General features: G+C 40.7%; 1 protein-coding gene across 8 annotated transcripts in view; it reads left to right on the top strand.

Annotated features, from left to right (window-relative positions):
* Positions 1-16,207, top strand: part of DISC1 (DISC1 scaffold protein) — a 401,778-nt gene that overhangs the window by 113,972 nt on the left and 271,599 nt on the right. For 6 of the 8 annotated variants that reach the window (XM_065546177.1, XM_073996732.1, XM_065546249.1 and 3 more), the window contains exon 4: positions 14,600-14,750. The exons of the other annotated variants lie outside the window; for them this stretch is intronic. In XM_065546177.1, the coding sequence (XP_065402249.1) occupies positions 14,600-14,750 (151 nt within the window). The remainder of the gene's footprint in view (positions 1-14,599; positions 14,751-16,207) is intronic. 8 annotated transcript variants of the gene reach the window in all.

Genomic DNA, 16,207 nt, shown 5'->3' with positions numbered 1-16,207 from the left:
AATTTACTTAACCATTCCCCTAGAATTGGATCTGAGGCTGTTTCCATTTTTGAGAGTTTTTTTGTTTGTTTCTTTTGGCTGCTGAATACTTTCTATGGGAAAGAGGTGGACACGGTGGAAAATGAGTTGATAGAATAGTTTGCATTTGTATAAGGCATGCAAATATGTATTTCCAGATATGTCACAGTGACAGCATAGAATCTTTCCTGTAGAAAGAACACGGAGGTTAAGAACATAGGTTTGGAGTTAGACAGACCTTGGCTTTGTTTCTGAATGTACATAGCTGTGTGACTAATTTTGAAAAATTTCTCAAACTTTCTATAGGCTTCTGTCTTTCATTTCCAAAGTGGGAGTCACCACTCTCTCATGGGATCATTGTGAGGAGAAAATGATTGATATGTAGCAATGTGCTTGGTACATAGCAGTGCTCATAAAATGGTTGCTATTTTCTATGCTTATCTTATTCCTCATCCAAACAGAAACATTCATTCATTTGTTTTATTTTTATTTTTATTTTATTTTATTTTATTTTTTTTGAGTCAGGGTCTGGGTTTGTTGCCCAGGCTGGAGTGCAGTGGTGTGATATTGGCTCACTACAATCTCTGCCTCCTGGGCTTAAGCCATCCTCCCACCTCAGCCTCCTGAACAGCTGAGACTACAGGCATGTGCCACTGCACTTGGCTACTTATTTGTATTTTTTTGTAGAAACGGAGTTTTGCTATGTTGCCTAGTCTGGTCTTGAACTCCTGAGCAGAAGAGATGCTCCTGCCTTGGCCTTTCAAAGTGCTGGGATTACAGGTATGAGCCTCTGTGCTCAGCCCCATTCATTTATTTATTCAGCATTTACCAGTGGTTGTTGCATGCCTGGCACTGAGCTTGTTACTGGCAAGACAGAGCTGAATGAGGCTCTGTTTCTGCCTTGTGGATCCCCTAGTATCCAGGGACCCAGATCAAACAGTTAGGCAAGACCCCTGTGTCACTGAGGAAACTACAGGGGAAGGTACTGCTTTGGGGATGGCTCTTGGGAAATGTAATAGCAAAAGCCCAGAGGTTAGCACCGAAAAAGATTAAGTTCAGATTCTGCCTTTGCTACTTTCTTGCTGTGAGGTCTTGGGAAAATTCCTTAAAGTTCCTGAATTTCACTTTCTGCATTTGTATTCTTACTCTGCAAACTGTTGTGAAAGAATATACATATAGCTCTGGGCATGTAGCAGATGCTCAAAAATGATTATTATGCTTGAAGTCTTCAGTGCCCCAGTCATGGCTGATTTTCATGAAAATGAACTCAGCAAACTCTAGTGTTCTGAAATGTCTAAGACTGGCTCAGCTGTGCTCAGGTTGGTCTGAAATACATTTTATTACAGTCTAATTCTCTGCAAAGTGGTCATTCGCTCATCGTATGTATGGTAATGTGGAATTAGAATATTCAGCTTTCAGAGAATTTCATTTATTGGCCATTATGTAAAAACCAAAGAAAAATGACTTATGAAGACGTTGATTGCTTTGTAACTTTAAAAGGCCTCCTTAGAATTAGAATGACTACACAGCCTCTAAGAATGTGGTCTATACTATATATTCTGTCATCCTGCAGATACAACAAGGCAGTGGGAATCGAATCTATTTAGCAGGATGTCTTTATGTGTGAAGATTTCTTGCTGCTTATAAATGCTTATTTGATTATTTATTCATAGATTAGAAAGCCCTTTTCTTTCATTCTGTTTCCTTATTGTAACCCAAGTAACAGTCAGTTATTACTGATGTGCTAAAGAATACCAGATGAGCATTGACCTTCAATTAAACATTAACACGTATGTTGCAGTAGCATAAAAAATAACATTCACTTCCTTCAGAATAGAATGAGATGATGGTTAACATTTCTATTGCTGAGGTCCTATGAGTAAAACATGTTTGTTTCATAAATGGAATTTATATTATCAATTGGAACATATTCTTCAATGCATTATTTTGCCTACTGCTTAGGAATATCTTCCTTTGTTAATTTTCAGTTTTTTTGTTTCTACTATTCAGCCATGCTTATAAAATGCAAGTAATATTTCTAATATTATTGCTGTTCTGTTAGTCAGATGAGTTCAACCACATTTATTCAGCACCTGCTGTGTGCAATACACTTGTCAGCACGCTGGTCTTAAACCTTGAGCTATAAACTGAAATCACATTAACAATATCTACAGAAAGACGCAGAGATTTAAAATAAAGAAAAGTCAGAGAAAGGTGAGTTATGTTTTTTTGACCACTGGGCCAAACAGGGAAAGGAGAATAGGAGAGAAGTTTTTCTTAAAGGCACAATAGGATTCACACAAATGAGGGGACTTAGAACAGGCAGGTCACAAATACAGCACTTGTAGTGCTGGGGATATGTATTAATATTTTAAAAAACAACTTATTTTGAAATAATTCCACACTTAAAAGTCACAAGTATGCTACAAAGAGCTCACATAGCTCCGTTGTTTTTGTTTCTGAGCTGGCTCATTCCTGAGCTGGATACACACACTCATTATCAGAACCTTTTTCTGATCTCTTGAGAGCAAGCTGCAGTTTTATTTTTATTTTTATGTTTATTTTTTGAGTCAGGGCTTGCTCTGTTGCCCAGGCTAGAGTGCAGTGGCATGATATCGGCTCTCTGCGACCTCTGCCTCCTGGGCTCAAGCCATCCTCCCACCTCGGTCTCCCGAGTAGCTGGGAATACAAGCATGTGCAACTGCACCTGGCTAATTTTTTGTAGAGATAGAGTTTTGCCATGTTCTCAGGCTGGTCTTGAACTCTTGAGCTCAAGCAATTCTCCCACCTTGGCCTCTCCAAATGCTGGGATTACAGGTATGAGTCATGATGCCCCGTCACTCCTAAGTACCCCATTGTGTATGCCCCCAAACAAGGACACTCTCTCACAACCAACCTGCAGCTTCCTCCGAGTCATGAAGTCAGCATTAATACAACACTCTTCTTCAGTCTACAGATTCCATTCAATTTCACCAAGCATCCCAGCAATGCTCCTTTCTCCTTTCTCCTTTCTGACTCAGGAACACATATTGCATGCAGTTGTTGTAGCTCTTAAGTTTCCTCCTGCTTGAGCAGTTCCTTAGTACTCAGTCGTTCTCTGTCTTCCGTGTGCTTGAAAGTTTTCAGGAGTGTAGACCTTACATTCTGCTGGATGACCTTCAGCCTGAGTCTCTCTGATGTTTCCTCATGACCGGGGTCAGGTCATGCAACCCTAATGAGAACCTCTTGGAAATGATGCTGTCCTTTCACATCAGGTGTCACACAGTGTGGACCCCTCCCGCCACTGTGGATGGTAATCTTCATCACCCCATCATGCTGTGGCTGCCTGGTTTCTCCAGCACTAAGTTCCCATGTTTCCTTTGATGTCTGAATAGTATGTTGTGGGCATGATAGTCTATGATTATTCTGATGCCTACTCCCCATCAAACCTCTATTTCATCATTCCTTTCCATTAGTCAACATTCTATTAGCATGCATGTGTTGGTTCCTATTCTATTCAATAGGCTTGTACTTTATTACTATTATTTATTTTGATTCTCAAAATGTCCCAGATTTGGACCACAGGAACTTCTTCAAGGTGTCTCTTGTCTTCTATTGACATGTCCCCACCAGCCTTTGAGTACTTCTTAATTTTTTGTACATCAGGATGCTGTAAACACATCTGTATTGCCCCTGCCTCAGCCCTGGCCTCAGCCATTTCTCCCAGGAGCTCTGGTTCCTTGTATGGATGGATGGAGTTTAGAAATCAGGATCTGTGTGCTTGGTGTGCTCATTGCTACTGAGGTGTCATTACTCATAGGCCTTCTCAGTAGGTAAATATAGAAAATGTACATAAATGCACACATATGCTTCTGTAGCTATTTCCATATTCACCTGTGAGTTTGCATGTTAAAAACTAGTAGTTTATGGTAATGTTTCCAATTCCACTGCAAGTCATTTGAACCTTTTCTACCCTTCCCCATTTCCATGATTGGATGAACATTTGCCAGTACTCAGGAATCTGGCCCTCTTTATCCTCATATCCTTAACTGCTCCATTTATTTACATTTTTCTCTATGTAACCTATCTCCCATTTATCCCAGCTGTCTTCCCCATCTGCTGTTGTGTTCCCCTCAATGTGCCTCATCCCCAGGCCCTGGTGGGCTCATCACCCTGCGTGCAACCAGATGCCTCTGGTGGCAGCCCTTACCTCCTCGGTGCTGGTGAGCGGACCACCTGTGTGCTTCTGCACAGGCTCCCAACTTACCAGCGGGGCAGCTCACTGCCACCTTTTCTGCACAGGAGGAGAAAAGAAGGCCCATTTATGATTTTGACCCCAGTCTCGGGCACTGAGTTCTTCAAGGACTAGCAATGTGTCTTGTTCATCTTTGTAGCCCAATGGTCTAGCAATGTTGATTTACCCAAAGTATTATTAATTGAGTGACACATGAAATAATAAATAAATACGGCATTTGAAAGGTGAAAAAATCTTATTGTCAATCATTTTCAAACACTCTCCTCTCCCAGAGGAACCATTTCCACATCATCTGTATCACATGGACAAAGATTGCCAATCTGGGTAAAGCTTCCTCCTTCCCTGTTGAGGTGTGAAACGGACTGAATGTTTGTGCTCCCTAAATTCCTGTGTTGAAACCCTAATTCTAATGCGATGGTTTTAGGAGGTGGAGTGTTTGGGAGGTGATTAGGTCATGAGGGCAGAACCTTCATGAATGGAATTAGTGCCCTTGTAAGAAGAAACCAGAGAGGTAGCTTGTTCCTTTTCTGCCATGAGAAAGCAGCTGCCTGCAACATGGCAGCTCTCACCAGAACCTATGCTGGCAGCTTGATCTTGAACTTCTAGCCTCCAGAACTGTGGGCAAACATTTCTGTTGTTTAATCTACCCAGTCTATGGTACTCTGTAATAGCATCACAAACTGACGTAGACGAGGAGGTCTCTGATGCACCTTTTTGTTGTTTTGTAACAATCATGATTTAAAAACATCTTGTGGAGGTATTGGTCATATTTAGCACATGAGGCTCTGGGACTTAAGTGGGATAAGTGATTTGTCACATAGGATATGCACAGTTAGTGTCCAAGCTGTTGCCCGGATCTGGGTACCCCGATCCTTAGTGTTGTGATTCTGTGTTCTCTCCAATGTCATGCGTCCCCCACATGACTCGGGAGCAGAGTGCTGGCATGGAGAAGACACAGGGAGGCTGAGCAAGCTCACTCATGGTCATGAATGCCAGGGACAGAGGTTTGGAGTTTGTTCTGGAGCTCACATGGAGTCTTCCAGGCCTTTGAGAACATTTTATATTATAGGTTGAGTAACTCTTATGTGAAATGCTTAGGACCTGAAGTGTTTCAAATTTCCAGTATTTTTTGGGGGTGGTCTTAGAGTATTTGCACATATATAATGAGATATCTTCAGGATAGGACCCAAGCCTGTACATGAAATTCATTTATGTTTTTTGTACATCTTACACACATAGTCTCAAGTTAATACTATACAAATTTCCAAATAATTTTGTGCATGAAACCAAGTTTTGGCTGCATTTTGACTGTGGCCTGTGAGGTCAGGTGTGGAGTTTTCTACTTGTGGCATCATGTCAGCACTCAAAAACTTTCAGATTTTGGGGCACTTCAAATTTCAGATTTTTGGATTAGGGATGCTCAACCTGTAACATGTACAAAAGTACTTGGAGTAATGCCAGGTCCTAGCAGATGTTTCTGGATTTTGTTTATCAGCTTGGGCACATCTGAGCGTTAGGAAGGCCGCTCTGTTGGTGATGTGTGGAAACCATGGAAGGAGCGAGAGAGATTAGGCAGGGAGTAATTCATCCCTGCAGAAGGGCTGACAACTCGGGCTAGGCTGGGGGCAGTAGAAATGGAGAAGATGTGAATATGTCAAACACCATGAGAGACTCACAAGGATGTGAAACGTAGGAAGAGGACAAATCAAAGGATCTGAAGCTGTAGGCCTGGATGGGATAGTGCCCTTGCAAGGCAGAGTAACATCTTGCTAGGTAGGTAGGCAGTGAACTTGATTGAAGACTTGATGAGATTTATGTCTTCTATTCATTTAGTTGCTAATGAAAAGGGTTTAAAGTGGTTTATGAAAAACATAAAAAACAAGAAACAAAACAAGAGAATCTAAAGTTCACTGCAATGAGACACATTTTTGTGAACATTTGCTGTGAGCCAGGCAGCATCCCAGGGGCAGGTCACTATACAATGACCAACGCTGTGTCATGGCATCTCTTGTGTGGATGCAGGAGGCCTCGAACATGTGGAGGTGAGGGTGTGGTGGCTTGTCAAGGAGAACCTGCCTGTGCTTAGGGAGCTGGTGGAGCAGGGAGCCTACCTGGCGCATTGGCAGGACCAGAGGAGATACTGGGGTCTGATGGATGAGGCAGACTTAGCCTGGGCTGGATGTGGAGGAAGAATGACTCTGGCAATGAGAACAGCATATTCCCCTGAACCCTGCTCCCAGCTCGTCTCACGGCAACTTTGCTTTTCTGGTTCCCTATGTCCGATCTGTCAGAGAACATCCTGAATCCAACCACCGTTCACCACCTGCACTTTCTTTTCTAGGTCCTGGATATCCTTAGGTCTTGCCTGGGGAATAGCAGTGACCCTGTGACTGGTCTCTGGGCTCTGCCCTTTTACAATGTGTTCCCAACAGAGCAGCCAGGTGATCCTGTTAAACATGAGCTGGATCGTGCCAGTCCCCTGCTCAGAACCCTTCAATGGCTCTCATCTCCCTTGGGGTAAACACCAAAGTCCTCTACAACGGCCTACGTGGCTCTGAAGATCAAGCTCACTGTCATACCCTCTCTCCCTCATTTACTACTTTCCCCTTGGTTCGCCCTACTGGGAGTGTTCCTTACATATTGAAGCGTGTGTTTGCCTCATGGCTTTTGCACTCTCTGGGAGCTCCCTCTGCCTGGAATATCTAATTAGCGAATAGGGGTGTCATTCGGGGAACCCAGAGAGCTAGCTTTTGTCAAAATGGAGGTAGAACGCACCCTTCTGCTAACCAGAGGTCGTGCTGGCAGGGGAAGTGGAAGCTCCCAGTAGCTGAGAGCCGTGAGAGGGCTGGAGTAGGAGATAATTTAGAAATTGGAGATAATCACTGAAGCTATACAATTACTGGTGACCATCCTGATGCCCTTTTCTAATCATGAGATAAAAACAGGCTGAGCATGGTGGCTCACGCCTGCAATCCTAACACTTTGGGAGGCCGAGGGAGGAGGATCACATGAGGTCAGGAGTTTGTGACCAGCCTGGACAACATGACAAAACCCCATCTCTGAAAAAATAATTTAAAAAGCAGAGCCTGGTGGCACATATCTGTAACCCAAGTTACTTAGGAGGCTGAGGTGGGAGGATCGCTTGAGCCCAGGAGTTTGACGTCAGCCTGGGCAACATAACAGGGCTCTGTAGCTACAAAAATAAAAATAAAAAAAGCTGGGTGTGGTGGCACATGCCAGTAGTCCCAGCCACTCGGGAGGCTGAGGCAGGAGGATCGCTTGAGCCCAGGAGTTGGAGGCTGCCACTGCATTGCAGCCTAGGTGACAGAGCAACACTTTGTCTCAAAAAAGAGAGAGAGAGAGAGAGAAAATAGTACCTTTTGATGCCTACACTTTTGAAGGTGAGTAGCAGCACAGAACATAGCTAATCACAGATACTTTCTGCGATCACTTATATCTTCCTTTGGAATTCACTGTGAGTGTAATTTTTGGCAACTGGTTTACCATTTCCAGTGTTTAATTTTGTTGGATCAACCTGCATTCTCTGAGAACTTTTCATCTGGCAGCGGACGGGTATAGTTTAGAATATGGTGGATAGCAGAGGGAGGCTAGACTGGGTTTTTAATTTTTTTTTTTGGAACTTGAAGATAGTACTTAATGGCATTACTAATAATAGACAATCCTTTTGAACACTTACAAAGTGCCAGGCATGATGCTAAATGCTTTGCATAGATTGTCTCAGTTAATCCTCAGAAGACCTTATGATGTAGATACTATTATTAACCCCATTTTTTACAGAGCAGGAAACTGAAGCTTAGAAAGGTTAAGTAACTTGAAGGTCAGACAGCTAGAAATGGCAGAGCTGGAGAAAACTCAGGTTTTCTCCTAACCCCTATGGAACAGATCTGGATGCATCTTTACATACATTATGACTGTATCAGGTTGCTATTTTAGAACACATAATTCAAGAACTTTATTGCGTTTCACCAAAGTTTTGATTTTGTAGAACAAGAAATAAAGCATTAGGAAAGTAATCATGTAATCGTTTGAATGCTTGCTGTCAGTTAAGGAATGGGTACACTTCAGCATTATCCTAGAAGGTCTTATCAGGCCAGACTCTTCTGCATATTTTAAGTGGGGTGTCTGAATTAGCTTCCGCAGTAACTGCTGAAGAAGGTAGCACAGACTGAGAAGTCTGCTAATGACCTGGGACTTGATCTTGGACAGATGACCTTTTCTAGTATCCTTAGAATGAATTGTTGGTAAATGCTCTTAGTTTCCGGCTATAGGTTTCAATGCATATGGCAAGTTTATGTGAATGTCTTTCACTTAACAGCCCCAGAGACGCAAGTTTTCTGCCCTTTCCTCTACCTTTTTGGTACCCAGGTGTGTGCCTTAGGGGTGGGCCAGTGCAGGAAAAGAGTTAGGTTGAGAGGCACACTGCGACTCATGTTACCCTCTGCTGGTGTATGATAAAAGGTTTTGTTCAAAATGACAAGCTTGTTGAAAAGTGTGTTTTGATTTAGACTTGTGTCTTATCAAAATGGCCTCCTTAGAAAATGGCTTATAGAGCCATAAGAACATAAAGGAGTCTTTGTGATCTAGGGTAGAGACTCTTCAAACATTTTCTCATTATGACGTAAAAAAGGATAATGTTTGTAGTGCACGCTGGGGTAAGTAGTAAGTGCTCATGGCCCGAGGTGATGGCTTGGGATGTTGGGCTGCCCTAGGGCCCACCCACTGCTCCAGGGTGAAGAGGATCAAGGTGTCAGTGCACCTGCCAAGGACCACCAGAAGGGAAGCTCTGATGAATGGTATGTTAAAACCCAGTCCTTCCATTTCTGCAGAAATAGTTTTATGGGAAACTTTCTAATTCTTTGGGCATTTGATTTTGAAGATAAGTTCTCATTAGAATGGATTCCAATTTCTGCAGTTTACTTAAATTTTTTAAAAAATAATTTGATACCAACTCTTTATTAGCAAAGAACATGGAATAAATCTTTTTTTTTGTGTGCCAGGAAGCATAGTGTTTTTTCCATAAGAAACAAAGGTGGAATATATGTAATGGGTGAGAGACAACCAAAACTTCCCACATAAGGGCCAGTAAGAGAATCCCAACAAATAGCAAAAGTTCATTTTCCAGGACCCATTCATCACAGAACAATTCAAAAGCTACATAAAGATCAATCTCATCTGCATTTTAGAAATACATTTCAATTCACCCATGGATCCAACAGCCTTTCAGATAGATAGAGAAGTTTTTATTAACTAACTTAGGAAAAAACACCACCTGTTAAACTCATAAATGATTGTTTAAAGAGTATCTACAGAATTCTCCTCTCAATGTTTCCATGTAAAAGAAATGAAAATTAATAGTACCGAGATCCTCGTTAATAATGAGCCACTGATAAACGCAACATATTTATAACTTGTGTAACATTTTATTTATGTGCATTCTTTGAGCATTATGCAATATGTAATTAAAATTTTTTAATTAAAATGTAATATCTTTATTTGTTGTCAATTGATTTTTCCCCCATTTAAAAATTTGCAAATGATAATTGTGCATATTCATGGGGTACATAGTGATGCTTCAGGACATATAATATATAGTGATCAGATCTGGGTAATTAGCATATCCCTCATCTCAAACATTTATTATCTTGTTGTTTTTTTTTTTTTTTTTTTTTTTGAGACATAGTTTTCCTCTGTTGCCCAGGCTGGAGTGCAGTGGTGCAATCTCGGCTCACTGCATCCTCCACCTCCCGGGTTCAAGTGATTCTCCTGCCTCAGCCTCCTGAGGAGCTGGGATCACAGGCGCCTACCACCATGCCTGGCTAATTTTTGTATTTTTAGTAGAGACGGGGTTTCACCATGTTGATCAAGCTGGTCTTGAACTCCTGACCTCAAGCAATCCACCTGCTTCAACCTCCCAAAGTGCTGGGATTACAGGTATGAGCCACCGCGCTCAGCCTAAACATTCATTATCTTTTTGTGTTGGGAACATTCAATATCCTTCCATCTATTGGAAACTGTAAAATATACTATTGTGAGCTATAGTCATTCTCCATTGCTGTAGAACACTAGAACTTACTCCTCCTATCTAGCTGTAATTCTGTAACTTTTAACAAATCTCTCCCTTTCCTTCTCTTCCTGCTTCCCTTCTCAGCCTCTAATATCCTCTATCCTACTTTTTACTTCTATGAGATCAACCCTGACACAGTTTGGATGTTTGTGCCCTCCAGATTTCATGTTGAAATGTGATCTCCAGTGTTGGAGATGGGCCTGGTGGGAGGTGTTTGTGTCATGGAGTGGATCCCTCGAGAATGGCTTGATTCTCTTCCCATGGTAATGAATGAGTTTTCGCTCTATTAGTTCACATGAGAGCTGGTTGTTTAAAAGAGCCTGGCATTTCTCACTTGTTCCCTCTCTTGCCACATGACATGCCTGCTCTCCCTTAGCCTTCTGCCATGATTGTAAGCTCCCTGAGGCCCTCACTAGAAGCAGATGCTGGCACTAAGCTTCTTGTAAAGTCTGCAGAACCATGAGCTAAATAAATCTGTTTTCTTTATAAATTACCCAGCCTCAGGTATTCCTTTATAGCAATGCAAAATGGATTAAAACAAACTCATTTTAGCTTCCACATATGAATGAAAACATGTTTAACTTTCTGTTCCTGTCTTATTTCACTTAACATAATGTCTTTCAGTTCCATCCATGTTGCCAAGAATGACAGGATTTCATTCTTAATGACTAAATAGTATTTCATTGTGGATATATACCACATTTGCTTTATCCATTCGTTTGTTGTTGGACACTTAGATTGATTCCATATCTTGACTATTATGAGTAGTGCTGCAAGAACATGGGGGTGTAGATGTCTCTTTGAGATGCTGATTTCCTTTCTTTTGGATAAATATCCAGCAGTGGGATTGCTGGATCATATGGTTGTTCTATTTGTAGTTTCTTGAGGAACATCCATACTGTTCTCCATAGTGGCTGTACTGGTTTACGTTCCCACCAACAGTGTAGAAGAGTTCCTTTTTCTTCACATCCTCACAAGCATTTGTTATTTATTTATGTTTGTCTTTTTGATAATAGCCATCCTAACTGAGGTGAGATGATACCGCATTGTGATTTTGATTTGCATATACCTGATGATTAGTGATGTTGAGCTTTAAAAAATATATTTTTGGCCATTTTTATGCCTTCTTTTGAGAAATGTCTGTTCAGATTATTTGCCCATTTTTATATTAGATTATTTTTCTTTTGTTGAGATGATTCAGTTCCTTGTATATTCTAGATAGTAATCTCCTGTTGGATGGGTAGTTTGCAAACATTTTCTCCCATTCTGTAGGTTGTCTTTTCACTCTGTTGATTGTTTCTTTCTTTTATTTTTTTGAGAAAGAGTCTCACTCTGTTCCCCAGGCTGGAGTGCAGTGGCATGATCACAGATCACTGCAGCCTCGACTTCCCCAGACTCAGGTGATCCTCCCACTTCAGCTTCCTGAGTAGCTGGGACTACAGCCGTACACCATCATGCCTGGCTAATTTTTGTGTTTTGTGTAGAGATGGGGTTTCACCATATTTCCCAGGCTGGTCTTAAACTCCTGGGTTCAAGTGATCCTCCTCACTTAGCCTCCCAAAGTGCTGGAATTGCAGTTGTGAACCACTGGGCCTGGCCTCGTTGATTTTTTTCTTTGCTATGTAGAAGATTTTTAATTTGATAAAATTTCACTTGTTTAGTTTTGCTATTGTCGTCTGTGCTTTTAAAATCTTATTCATAAAATATTTTCCCAGACTCATGTCCTCTGTTTTTTTCTCATAGTTTTATCATTTTTGGTCTTACACTTAGGTCTTTGATCCATTTAGAGTTGATTTTCATATAAGGCGAGAGGCAGGGGTCTAGTTTCATCCTTCTGCCTATGGATATCCAGTTTTCCCAGCACCTTTTATTGAAGAGACCTTCTTTTCCCCAATTAGTGTTCTTGGGACCTTCGTCAAAAATCAGTTAGCAGTATATATGTGGATTAATTTCTGGATTCTCAATACTGTTTCATTGGTCTGTGTATCTACTTTTATGCCAGTACCATGTTGTTTTGGTTACCCTGGCTTTGTAGTATATTTTGAGGTCTGGTAGTGTGATACCTTCAGTGTTGTTCTTTTTGCTTATGATTACTTTGGTTATTTGGGGTCTTTTGGATTTTTTTTTCTACTTCTGTGAGAAATGTCACTGGTATTTTGATAGAGAGAGCAGTGTTATTGTAACAATATTAATTCTTACAATCCATCAGCATGGGCTGTCTTTCCATTTGCTTGCATCCTCTTCAATTTCTTTCATCAGTGTTTCGTAGTTTTCCTTGTAGAGATCTTTCACTTTCTTGGTTAAATTTATTTCTAGGTATTTTAATATTTTTGTAGTTATTGTAAATGAAATTTCCTTATTAATTTCTTTTTCAGCTAGTTTATTGTTCATGTATAGAAATGCCACTGGTTTTTGTATGTTAATTTTGTATACTGCAACTTCACTGAATTCATTTATCAGTTCTAAGAGTTTTATTGCTAGAGTCTTTAGGTTTTTCTAGATATAAGAGCATGCAATCTGCAGATAGGGACAATTTAACTTTCCCCATTCCGACTTGAATGTCTCTTATTTCTCTCTCTTATCTAATTGCTCTGAATAGGACTTCCAGTGCTATGTTGAATAAGAGTGGTGACAGTTGGGCATTCTTGTGCTGTTCCATTTATTAGAGGAAAAGCTTTCAGCATTTCCCCATTCAGTAAGATATTCACTGTGTGTTTGTTATACATGCTATTTATTACATTGAGGTACTTTCTATACCTAATTTGTTGAGAAATTTTTTTATTATGAAGGGATGTTGAATTTTATCAAAAACTTTTTCTGCATCTATTGAGATGATCATGTGATTTTTGTGCTTCATTCTATTGATGAGATATATGATGTTTATTGATTTGCATATTTTGAACCAAATTTGCATTCCTGGGATAAATCCCACTTTATCATGGTATATTATCTTTTTGATGTGTTGTTTGGTTCTGTTTGCTGATATTCTGTTGAGAATTTTTGTGTCTCTTTTCATCAGAGATGTTGGCATGTAGTTTTCTTTGTTGTGTCCTTGTCTCATTTTGGTGTCAGTAATAAGTAGAATGAGTTAGGATGAATTCCTTGCCTTTTAATTTTCTGAAATAGTTTAAGAAGAATTGGTATTAATTATTCTTTAAAGGTTCAACAGAAGGTGTGGGATAGGGGTAGGGAGTGCATATCTTATGCTTCTAGTCTGGAGCAATGCAGCTGTGCAGATTCCTGGCAGCTCTCCACACTGGACTCAGGGCTTGCAAGAACTGTGAGATTCTCCTTTTGTAAGGACTGTAGGTGTTTGCTGTGTCAACAGGGGTTGATGAGGTCCTTCTGTTTATCTTTTCCATGCAATGAGAAGTCCCTCCTGACTCCAGGCAGATTCAATCTGAACAGGGGATACAGGGCTGCGGAGGCTGAGTGCCTGCATGCTGCCTTTCTGGACTGCCATTCACCACAGTTGCATCTTCACTCCCCCACTGTACTCCAGCAGCCTCCCTTCAACACTCCAATCAAATCTTATCTGTTTATTCATTGCCTTTGTCCTTTTCTTAGTTGGGTAGGGGGGCAGGCAGAATTCCAGGCATCTCTAATCAACCATCTGCTGATATCACTCTTTCAAATGATCTGTAGTTTATTTTTATTTTTTTAAGAAAAAATTGTATTACAAGGATTCTGTATTTATACCTTATGCTAGGAGACTTAAGGTCATTAAAATATAATAGAACCCCTACTTTACAACAGAAGTGGATATATAGTCATCTATAGCATGGTAGAATTCGAACATCACTTCTGTGGCTTTAGTAACTGTGACCTGGCTCTATCTGGATGTGCAATTGCTGAGGAAATGTTAAAATCAAAACTTGGGCACTGATTTTTTTAAAAAAAGTAATTATATAGAACTCACCAAAATTACAGTTTTTTTTCCCAAAATGCTTACTGTGCTTTTAAAATAATTAATATTAAGTATCCCTCTGTGTGAAGATCATAATTATGACCATCATATCACTATGTCAACAATGATCTTTGAGAGTTAAAAGAATAAAAGATAGGAGAGCCATCTTGTTGGTGCAAAGAAGATTCTTAGAAGTACCAACTGAGAGATAAAAGTGCTGGCCTAGAAACTAGTAACCTTCTCATGATGTCATTAAGGCAAAGGTTGACTACGACTGGAGCTAAGAGACACTGGCGTTATCTATTTTGCATTTCATGGTTCTTTTTTCCTCTCTCTCATCATTTTGGGTTTCCAGCTGAGACATTACAACAAAGATTAGAAGACCTGGAACAAGAGAAAATCAACCTGCACTTTCAGCTTCCTTCAAGGCAGCCAGCTCTTAGCAGCTTCCTGGGTCACCTGGCAGCACAAGTCCAGGCTGCCTTGCGCCGTGGGGCCACTCAGCAGTGAGTACTTGTCATTGTCACCATTTTCCCCTCAGGTTTCTTCCTACCTCTCAGCTCCCACATAGTGAAGAGCTGGGAGGAGCTTAGCTGTAGAGACCCTCAGCTGCCTTTCCTGGGAAGGGCCCTTTGTTGGTTGAGAAGGTGGGGATTTTTCCAGAGTGAGGGATGACCCATGTGGGTCATGCTTCTCTAGAAAGAAGACTTTTCTGCTACTTGACAGAGAGAGACCCTCCTCAAGTGCAACTGCATCCCAGGTCTGAAGCATCTCTTGGGAAGCTACCCTTCTAAGAAGGTGGGGGTAATTTCCTCTTGTTGAGGCAACTTGATGTCCTGTGATCATATTAAGTCTGTAAGATAAACAGATGGTCCCCTCTGACCAAGCAATGAAAATCCATCCTCCTCCTAACTCTACCGCCAGCTCCTGAGCAACATTTGCTATTTCTGTCACCCAAGGCTCTTCTGAGATCAGTAATACATAGAGAGCAATTGCTGCTTCTAATCCAGTGGCTTGTAGTCCTGGCTGCATGTTTGAATAACTTAGAAAGATTTAAAACCTACCAATGTCCAGGCTCCACCCCAGGCAAGCTAAGTCAGAATGTCTAGGTGTGGGAGGCAAGGGTGGCTCCCAGATATTGGCATGCTTAAAAAGGCTGAGAACCACTGCCCCATCTACCTGCGTGTTCCCTCTCTCCCCAGGTAAAGGTCTGAGAGGGAACAGGTGTTTTATGAATGCTATGAGCCTCATCACAATTCAGGTCTCTTTCTACTTAGTTATCAACATGGCCACAACAATTCCACTTTATTTCCCACTTCCAATTGGCCCTGACAATCACAAGATTTTCTGGCCTATTCCTATTAAGTGTACATGGCATTATACATTTAGTTTACTTTGGTACCTCCCTAAAGCCTGCCTGCACAGTGAGGCCAATTATTTTCTCAGTTTTGCCAGTAGCATATAGCAGAGTGAATGGCACCTGGTAGGTGCTTCCTTGTAACTATTTGCTTAGTGAACTTTTTCATGGTTCTCTTCAATAGGGCGTAAATTTCACCTCGACATTTTTATTCTTTTCTAATCTGACATTTAGACATCATTGCAACATTGCGTGTTCCTCTTTCTTTCACACATGAGACCACTCCCAAGTTGACTTTTTATGTAATTCTCTCATTCTTTTATCTTTGGGGTTATTTCTTGTCCTCTACTCCAGTCTTGGGAGATTTTTAGCATATAGAAATGGGGTACAAAAATTGAGGCACAATAAATTTAGCTAATTTTTTATGTTTCTATTTATTTAACAAACACTTTCATAACAGTTACTAAGTGCTTTAGAAGTTACTCATTTAACTTATTTCCATTTTTTAAAATTGTGGTAAAATACATATAACATAAAATCCATCATCTTAAGTGATGGTGATTGAGTGATTAAGCCATTATTAAGTATACAGTTCAGTGGTATTAA

The sequence above is a fragment of the Macaca fascicularis genome, chromosome 1, assembly GCF_037993035.2.
Source record: "Macaca fascicularis isolate 582-1 chromosome 1, T2T-MFA8v1.1".
Lineage (NCBI taxonomy): Eukaryota > Metazoa > Chordata > Mammalia > Primates > Cercopithecidae > Macaca > Macaca fascicularis.
This window is presented reverse-complemented; position numbering and strand designations above follow the sequence as displayed.